This window comes from Euprymna scolopes, chromosome 19, assembly GCF_053919585.1.
Source record: "Euprymna scolopes isolate OS-2025 chromosome 19, ASM5391958v1, whole genome shotgun sequence".
In the NCBI taxonomy this organism is placed as follows: domain Eukaryota; kingdom Metazoa; phylum Mollusca; class Cephalopoda; order Sepiida; family Sepiolidae; genus Euprymna; species Euprymna scolopes.
In genome coordinates, this window is record NC_136500.1 from 10,557,827 (window position 1) to 10,567,951 (window position 10,125).

At 37.6% G+C, this 10,125-nt stretch overlaps 1 protein-coding gene across 1 annotated transcript; it reads right to left on the reverse strand.

The window, feature by feature from the left end:
• Positions 1 to 4,998: 4,998 nt before the first annotated feature.
• LOC145240079 (uncharacterized) lies at positions 4,999 to 5,500 on the reverse strand. Its single transcript, XM_080103702.1, has 2 exons — positions 5,352 to 5,500; positions 4,999 to 5,215 (listed from the first exon to the last, which is right to left on the reverse strand). Exons 1-2 carry the CDS (start codon positions 5,498 to 5,500, stop codon positions 4,999 to 5,001), a joined length of 366 nt encoding a protein of 121 aa, XP_079959828.1.
• Between the last annotated feature and the right edge of the window lie 4,625 nt (positions 5,501 to 10,125).

Sequence of the window (10,125 nt, forward strand, 5' to 3'; positions counted from 1 at the left end):
ACATTAACTAACCACGCGGGGTCGCAGAAATATCTGGATTAGGACTCCGGCGCGGAGCAAACCCTCTCAGTGCAGAGCCAGTAAATCTTCCAAGATCATCCGTCTAGGAGAAGAAAAACTCTGAAACTTAACCAAAGGGGGGAGGCCTCGTCAGTCTTGGATGACAACCTTCCTAGAGCTGGAACCTAAAACCTAAACTGCTTAACAAGTAGATAGGCTCTGTCTATCGCCCGGCTTCCATACTCCTTTTTTGCCTATTAGTCAGGCGCAGAGACGATATCACAGTGATTCGACAGAACCATACAGTGGTAGATCTTGTTTCTAGTCTAGGGCAATGAACGCCGTTTTCCCCACCCCGACACATCCCACTCCTCAAAACTGGGCACTTGGGAGTGCTTGAGTACCACATATGCCTGTGTAATTAGATTGGGTTCACCTTCTTCTGATGGGTTTATGGTACTAGATTGACAGTTCCTGGCTGCTGTTTCCGACTGGTAGTACATGCGCCCTAACTCTTTGGTAGTACTTAGAGCGGCTGATCCATCAACAGTTGTATAATATCGGGATGTTTGTAGTGCCATGTCACGCATGGAAAGGGACCCTGCACTCATCCCTGGTGGGCTTTCCTGAGGCCACAATCCTAGTTGAAGAAAGGTCAGCTGATGGTGTACTTGTGTTGCATGTGTGATACTCTGCATAACCTCCTGTTCAGCTCCCCCTTACCTAAACTGAAACTCTTTAAAAAATATGATGACTGTACAATAAAAATAAGCTTAAACCAGGCTTAGGGTCCTACAAATCCAAGTTGCCACTTCCCTTGAGGCTTACATTCACGAACGTATGTGGGCTTAGAACTAATTTAGCTGATGTTGAAGCATTTCTCCTAACAAATACCCCGGATATCTTAGCACTAAGTGAGACTAACCTACACTCCTCCATCCCCTCTAACTACTCTAACATGACTGGATATCTCCCACTCTGCCGTAAGGACTCTGACAGACATATGCAAGGACTTGGAGTCTACATTCGTAACACCCTCCCCCTGACTAGAGAATCAAACCTAGAATCGGACAATCAAGCCTTTATGTGCTTTAGACTTAACATGCAACACAACATTAGCTACTTTTATTTTCTCTACCGCTCTCCCTCGATCCAGGACTTCCCCATAATAAACAAAGTCTCTGACAGCATAGACACAGCACTTTCCCTCGATACTAGCGCACAAGTACATGTATTTGGTGACTTTAATGTCCACCACAAAAACTGGTTGGGATTCTCTACTCACACAGACGCAGCGGACAGCACAACACATAGCTTCGTTATATCTCACTCCCTATCACCGATTGTTACGTTTCTAACCCGAACGCTTATCATGCAGTGATAATGGTTGAAATCACCCTAAACTCTTGAGCCAAAACTGAAGAGCCATTGCTAAAAACAACGACATATTATAAAAAGACTGATTGGGAAGCCATCAGAGATCTTATCAGAGATGCCCCATGGGGAAATATTTGTTCTCTTTCTGCTGAACAGTGCACAAATGAGACAACTGAATGGTTCAAAACTGCAATTGAAGCACATGTCCCCATGCGGAAATTTTATAGTAAGCCCCACTCTCCTCAATGGTTTACTTGGACTTGCGCAACTTCCATTGCTCAAAGGCAGCATGCATACCGCAATTTAACCGACATAAGTCCAATTCAAACAGACAGAAGTACATAGACGTAAGAAGTAACGTTAAGAAAGAAATAGCGAATGCTAAAAGAGAATTTGCTTAAACCACTAAAAAACGCATAGAAGCACAGAAATTAGGAAGTCGTGACTTCTGGAAAATCTACAAAAAAGGACAAAAATAATGGACAATCAACAATTCCCCCACAAACCAACGAGGTTGTTTGCTCAGCAATCGACAAGGCTAACATGCTTGCGAGTCAGTTTGCCTCAAACTCCACACTGGACCCTTCCAACTACCCCCTACCTGACTTTCCTATGCGGTCAGACGCCACGCTAGACGATCTGGTAATCACCCCTGCTCAGGCGCATGCTATCATAAAAACCTTGACACTTCAAAAGCATGTGGACTCAATCTCATTATTAAAAAAGTGCTCAGCTGAAGTAGCTCCAGTTCTCTCCAAACTCTACAACAAATGTCTTCATGAATCTTGCTGTCCGGGCTGTTGGAAAACTGCTTCTGTGGTACCAGTATTCAATAATTCTGGCGAAAGAACGGACCCATTAAATTATCGCTCCATTAGCCTCCCCCCACTTTTTTCCAAAATATTTGAGACCTTAATTAACCATACTGTATTTCATCACCTTACAGATGCTAAATTTCTGACTGACAAACAATATGGATTTAGACAAGCCCGTTACACAGCAGACATCCTAACTGTACTCTCTGAACGTATATACCACTCACTGGACAAAGCCGAGGAGGGCAGAGCGGCAGCTCTAGATATATCTAAGGCTTTTGACAGGGTATGGCATGAGCGTCTCCTCAGGAAAATTAGATCATACGGTATCACTGGTAGAATACTAAACATAATTAAATCCTTCTTAGATAAGAGAAAAATCCAGGTTGTCCTCGACGGTCGTACATCTAAACAATATGATATAAATGCAGGAGTTCCCCAAGCGTTTATCCTTGGACCTCTGTTGTTCCTAATATTCATAAATGAGTTCCCCGACAAAATTGCCTCTGAAATGGGTATATATGCTGAGGACACCACACTCTATAACAGGCACAACAGGAAAACAAATGAAAACATATCTAAAGAAATGGCAAAAACACTAGAAGATGACCTCCAATCTGTAGTGGAATGGGGACAAAATTGATGGTCACTTTCAATGCCGTCAAGACTAAACTAGTTTCCTTCAATTACAAGAAACCTTCTCTACCACCAATAGCAATGGCCAGCGACACTTTATCTGAGAGTACATCTTTTAAAATGGTTGGCCTAATGTTCACAGGAAACATGAGTTAGAACAATTACATTGAACGCATTGCCAGGGCCGCTGCAAAGAAGGTAGGCTCTCTCTACCGTGCTAGAAAACTACTAACACCCGAAAGTATCCTGTACCTCTATAAGGCCACCATTCGCCATGGATGGAGTATTGCTGTCATATTTGGGCTGGTGCATCTGCTACTAGTCTCCCGCTCCTAGACAAGGTTCAATTCAAAAGAGAGTCGCCAATCTGCTAGGCTCTGAACTGGCATCTAAGCTTCAGCCTCTGTCCCATCGACGAAATGTTGCATCCCTCTTCCTGTTCTACAAGTATTTTAATGGTGAATGCTCTGACGAACTGCAAGCACTTGTGCCTCCACGACGTAAACGCCCTCGACAAACCCGATAGGCAGCTAAATATTACCCCAACACAGTAGAAATCCCTAGATGTAAAAGATCTTTCTACTCCAGTAGTTTCTTCCCCAGAACCGCTAGACTTTGGAATTCCATTCCAGGTCCCTGCTTCCCCAACTATACTGACGTGCAGAAGTTCAAGTGTAACGTGAACAGACATCTTGCTGCCCAAATCCCCACATAGTACCCCAGTGATGTTACCCCTGATAGTAGCCCCTACACCAAAGTGGCAATGTGCCTTGTTTGGGGTGAAAATGTAATAATAAAAAAATTAAAAAATAAAAAATGTATATATTCACACTACATGAATATATATATATATATATATATATATATATATATATATATATATGCGTATGTGTGTGAGAGAAAAGAAGTAACGTGATAAGTTGATATGAACAGGCTGCGTCGGAAATGTTTCTCATTATAATTGCATAATAATATACTGTGCATTAGATAAGGGTCTCGAGACAGGGACAATAAACTGCAGACATAAAAACATTAAAAGTGAAAAGGACGCAGAATTTCGTCGTGAAAAACAGAAAAGAAATATTTTAAACTCCTGAAATGATTGAATAGGGAGACATTCATAAATGGTATGAGTAGCATGAAGTGGAATTACCTAATATTGAATTGGTGCGATACAGTGCTCGGATAATTGTATCGGATGGAGCACAGAATGGTGTTAGATTGCTCAATAGAATTACCATAATATACCAATACGTATATCACCTCGGAGATAAAGATCTTATTAGCCTATTGTGTTTGTGTGAAATGAATGACGATTTGCAGAGGAGAGAAACTTGACTCATGAGGAAAATTGATAATTTGCATTTGGTAAATCTATACGTGAGGTAGCCACACACACACACACACACACACACACATATATATATATATATATATATATATATATATATATATATATATATATATATTGTATATGCGACTAAATTTGTAGAAAATTGGCTTGTATATTGTATTTGTAAAAGTTTCCATTTTACTTCCATTATAATGTATAGTCCGCGCATAAAATAACTATACAAGATAAAGATATAAGACGTATTCACAAACAGACGAACATAAATACTAAAATTATGAAATGTTTGAGTGCTACTAATAGAGGAAATGTTTTTTATACGATTTACAGCTATTTAGATGTATCTGCACACACAACCACACATACACAGACGACCCCCTTAAAGGGGAGCAAAACAAATGTCTGACGACACATCCCATTCAGACAACAAAATGAAAGAAGCAATAGCCACAAGGGAGAATAAAGGGGGGAAATGTTCTCCAGGAGGACTACCCCCAAGAAAGGGGGCAAATCAGGAGAACGAGGAAGTCTGCCACCTAATCCTTAGGAAGAAGCGAAGAGCTTGCATGTGGAAAAGCTCCAGTTTCTTGATATGCGATAGTGTCCACGTCTCACAACCATAGAGGGAAGAGCCACGGCATTGTAGATACTTGACTTTCCTTGTTAATTCTAGTGTTAATTTCTCTGTTCAAAGAACTATCACAGGATATGGTGCTCCCAGATATTTGAAATGTTCGACATTGTCAAGTGGTCTATCATCAATGGTGATGGTAGGGGGAGGGGGAGTATGGTGCAGGCTGGTAGAGTACCTCTGTCTTTCTAAGACTTGGATTGCTCAGAGAAGCAGTCAAGCATCTGCTGCAAGTCTTGTTCTTTGTGGGTTACTAGTGCACAGTCATCAGCAACCTCTTTCAGGAGAATTTGCAAGCTCTTTGTCTTTGCTGTTAGTCGACACAGGTCGAAGAGAGAGCCATGCAAGCCGTAACGAATATAGACGCGATTCTCCAGATCTTGGACAGCATGGAACAGCATACAACTGAAAAATACATTGAAGATAACCGGAGCTAGTACACAGCTTCACGCCATGGCTGATCTGAAAAGCATCCGTCGCATTGTCATTAAAGGACCCAGCCAGTCATACAACATGCAAGAGCCTGATCACTGAAACAAACTTTGGAAGGCATCCGATGTGCTCAAGGACTGTCCAAAGTGCCTCCCTGTTAACGTTGTCAAAAGCTTTGGTCAGGTCAATGAATACTGAGTAGAAAGGCTTGTTCTGTTCAATGCATTTCTCTTGATTTTGTTTCACAGCGAATATCATGTCTATAGTGCTTTTGCCAGGCCCCAGGAAGGGTCTGTTCAGAGACTGTGATGAGTCTGTTTAGGATGACCCGCGCAAAGATCTTTCAGGCAACTGAAAGGATTGAAATTCCCCTGTAGTTCCCAACGTCTGACTTACTTCTCTTGTTCTTATAGAGGAAGGGCCTTGGAGCTTACTGCCTTATAGATCTCAGCAGGGATGCTATATATTCCCGATGCTCTGCCGAAGATTGTCTGGTGAATTGCCTTCTTGATTTCCTCAGTGGTAAGGGGGTTAGCGAGCGAATCATGTATGGGCTGTTGCGGGATCTGATTCAGGGTGTCTGAATCAACTGACGAGGATCGGTTTAGCAGAGTGCTGAAGGGCTCCTGTCATCGCCTGCTGAGACCCTCCTGGTCCTTAATAAGTATCTTCCCTTCTGACGAAAACAATTTTTCAGTGAGCTGAAAAAGTTTTTACTGTTGTGAATGTCAGCATAGTGCTGAACTTCATCTGATTTGTCTTGCCACCTCTGGTTCTGCGTTGCTCGGAAATAAGCCTGGACTTTGGTCTGGAGGGCCTTGAACTTTTCGCGTTTAGAGACAGGGGACGGGTCATTCAACCATTCTATGTAAGCCTTGTTCTTGACGTGGTTTGTTTTTTTTATTTTTTTACTTATTCTCATCGAACCAGTCTGTGTGGATTATGGTATTCGCCCCAAGGACTTCTTTGCAGTCTCACTGACTGTTTCCTTTCTCAATGCTGCCTTCGGTGATCACATGATCTTGGAGTTTCTCATCTAGCACTTGCTGGAATCCTATCTGGTAAGATGGGCCCTTCATCCTGGCGACATTATATGAGGCCCTGGCAGTCTTGTGTCGGTTTCCGTGTGGCGGTGCAATGTGCAGTGCCAGTACAGTCCTGACCAATCTGTGGTCAGTCCAGCACTCAGCACCTCTCATGGCACGGGTGTATATATATATATATATATATATATATATATATATATATATATATATATATATATATATATTAGTGATGGGACGATTCCAAACTTTTTCCCGATTCCAATACAGTTACCAATTCCGTTCTAAATTTCTGATTCGATACTATTCTCGATTCCCATTAAGATTTTTTAACAATTAATAATATATTTCATTAGAGATTTGTTGTTTTATTTCTGTAAATTTTCAAATTTCTGGGTAATTTCTGCATTTTTCTCAAATATTTTCCTTTTTATTGATTAAAAATTGTAAGACAAAACATTTGTTTTGATTTTAAAACAAAGTCCGATTGTATCAGTTCGTCGCTAGTGTACAACATGTTACTTGAAAGTTTTCACAAAAAGTTGAAAATAGTGGACGATTGAAAGGTAAAATGAGAAAACGATGTAAGAACTAAATATTAATTAACGCCTCTACCGTTGTTACGAATAAATTTCTAAATAATGTTACTATTTAGAAAACCATTTTTAACAAGGGGAGAGCGTAGGCTTTGTGAATTTTCTTTTCCTTCTCTTTATGAATGGAGTTAATTATTATTCTTATATTCTTTATGAATGGAGTTAATTATTCTTATATTCTTTATGAATGGAGTTAATTATTATTCTTATATTCTTTATGAATGGAGTTAATTATTATTCTTATATTCTTTATGAATAGAGTTTTATTTTTATTATGAAGATATGGTGGATTACTGAATTGATTTACTTTGCTGTAAACAAAAACAACAACAGTATGCAAATAATAATAATGATAATAATAATGATAATAATAATTATTATTATTATTATTATTATTATTATTATTATTACTACTACTATTATTATTATTATTATTATTATTTATTTTTTTTTTTTTTTTATTATTATAATGGAAAAATTTCAGATTAACATTCTCGCCTAAATCCCCATTCCAAAAGGAAATATTACTTTTATAAGTGATTACTTGTGAAACCCTTAAAAACTTGACAAAAATAGCAATAATTTTATTATTTAGGTAGGAAAATGTATAAACATTCTTGTAAAATAAATTTTATTCATTTTTATTCATTAGAAGAAATTTTGCCCGTACGTCACGCAGAGATTTTCCCAAAAAGTTAATTTTGTTTTAAAAACAAAACATCGACTTCACTTCGGTTGTCGGATTTTTAAAAATACAAAACGTGTTTTTTTTTCATGTGTACTTTAACGTTTATTCGCTAGATAAAAATGTAAAAATAATATTTTTCTGTAGAAATTTGTTTTTATGACGAAATAAAATTAGGCCCACTGGCGTACATTTTGGCGTACTTTTCGGCAACCAAAATGGCGAATTGAAATCTGGTGTGCTGGCGTCCCAAAGATAATTACCTGGTGATTGGTATCCAAAATAATTACCTGGTGATTGGTATGCAAAATAATTACCTAGCGATTGGTATGCAACATAATTACCTGGTGATTGGTATGCAAAATAATTACCTGGTGATTGGTATGCAAAATAATTACCTGGTGATTGGTATGCAAAATAATTACCTGGTGATTGGTATGCAAAATAATTACCTAGCGATTGGTATGCAAAATAATTACCTGGTGATTGGTATGCAAAATAATTACCTGGTGATTGGTATGCAAAATAATTACCTGGTGATTGGTATCCAAAATAATTACCTGGTGATTGGTATGCAAAATAATTACCTGGCGATTAATATGCAAAATAATTACCTGGCGATTGGTATGCAAAATAATTACCTGGCGATTGGTATGCAAAATAATTACCTGGTGATTGGTATGCAAAATAATTACCTGGTGATTGGTATGCAAAATAATTACCTGGTGATTGGTATGCAAAATAATTACCTAGCGATTGGTATGCAAAATAATTACCTGGTTATTGGTATGCAAAATAATTACCTGGTGATTGGTATGCAAAATAATTACCTGGTGATTGGTATCCAAAATAATTACCTGGTGATTGGTATGCAAAATAATTACCTGGCGATTGATATGCAAAATAATTACCTGGCGATTGGTATGCAAAATAATTACCTGGTGATTGGTATGCAAAATAATTACCTGGTGATTGGTATGCAAAATAATTACCTGGTGATTGGTATGCAAAATAATTACCTGGCGATTGGTATGCAAAATAATTACCTGGCGATTGGTATGCAAAATAATTACCTGGTGATTGTTATGCAAAATAATTACCTGGCGATTGGTATGCAAAATAATTACCTGGCGATTGGTATGCAAAATAATTACCTGGCGATTGGTATGCAAAATAATTACCTGGTGATTGGTATGCAAAATAATTACCTGGCGATAGATATGCAAAATAGTTACCTGGTGATTGGTATGCAAAATAATTACCTGGTGATTAGTATGCAAAATAATTACCTGGCGATTGGTATGCAAAATAATTACCTGGCGATTGGTATGCAAAATAATTACCTGGTGATTGGTATGCAAAAGACTTACCTGGTGATTGGTATGCAAAATAATTACCTGGTGATTGGTATGCAAAATAATTACCTGGTGATTGGTATGCAAAATAATTACCTAGCGATTGGTATGCAACATAATTACCTGGTGATTGGTATGCAAAATAATTACCTGGTGATTGGTATGCAAAATAATTACCTGGTGATTGGTATGCAAAATAATTACCTGGTGATTGGTATGCAAAATAATTACCTGGTGATTGGTATGCAAAATAATTACCTGGTGATTGGTATGCAAAATAATTACCTGGTGATTGGTATGCAAAATAATTACCTGGTGATTGGTATGCAAAATAATTACCTGGTGATTGGTATGCAAAATAATTACCTGGTGATTGGTATGCAAAATAATTACCTGGTGATTGGTATGCAAAATAATAAAACAGTTCTATTGTGTATCTTCCCTCTTTGAAAAAATGTTTATATTTTTTCTCACAATTATACGCATTTGGTCGATCATTAGAATGATTTGTATTACTGTAAAAGAAAAAACAACTTACAGATACTACTACTAATAATAATAATAATAATAATAATAATAATAATAGCAGCAGCAGCAAATATAATAATACCTTTTGCTAAATTACTTCCCCAAAATGGGATTCTACATTTTTAAATGATTATGTGGCGGAAAGAAAAAAAAACAATCATCATTTAATTACGCGTAAAAACTGTTTTGCGCATAAAATAAACGTTAAATGGTACTCATTTTCCCCCCAATCTTGCATAATCGCTAAAAATCGAAAATTAAACAAGATATTCGTACAGCATAACATTTTCTATGGTCCGTCTGCCCGGGTTATTGGGCAGCCATTTTTTAATTCTAACTCAAAGAGGAGACACAAAGTTTGTTTTAAACCAAAAACACACTTTAAAGGACACAAATAAATTTATTCAGGTATGTAAAACAGTCCTGCCTTTGGTAATATTTATTATTTGTTTTTTTCTGTTAAGTATGACCCAATCCTATTCTTCTTTTTTTAAATGTTGATTTGATTTACTTTTTAATTAAGAAAATCTTCAAACTGTTTTCTCTTCATTTTGATAAATTCGATCAGAGATTTTCATCTTTATTTTTCACTTGCGTCCAAAGAGAAGCGCCATAAAACTAATAATTTCAAAAGAAGCCGATGACAACTGGTCCCAACGAAATTTAAAAGCCTTTT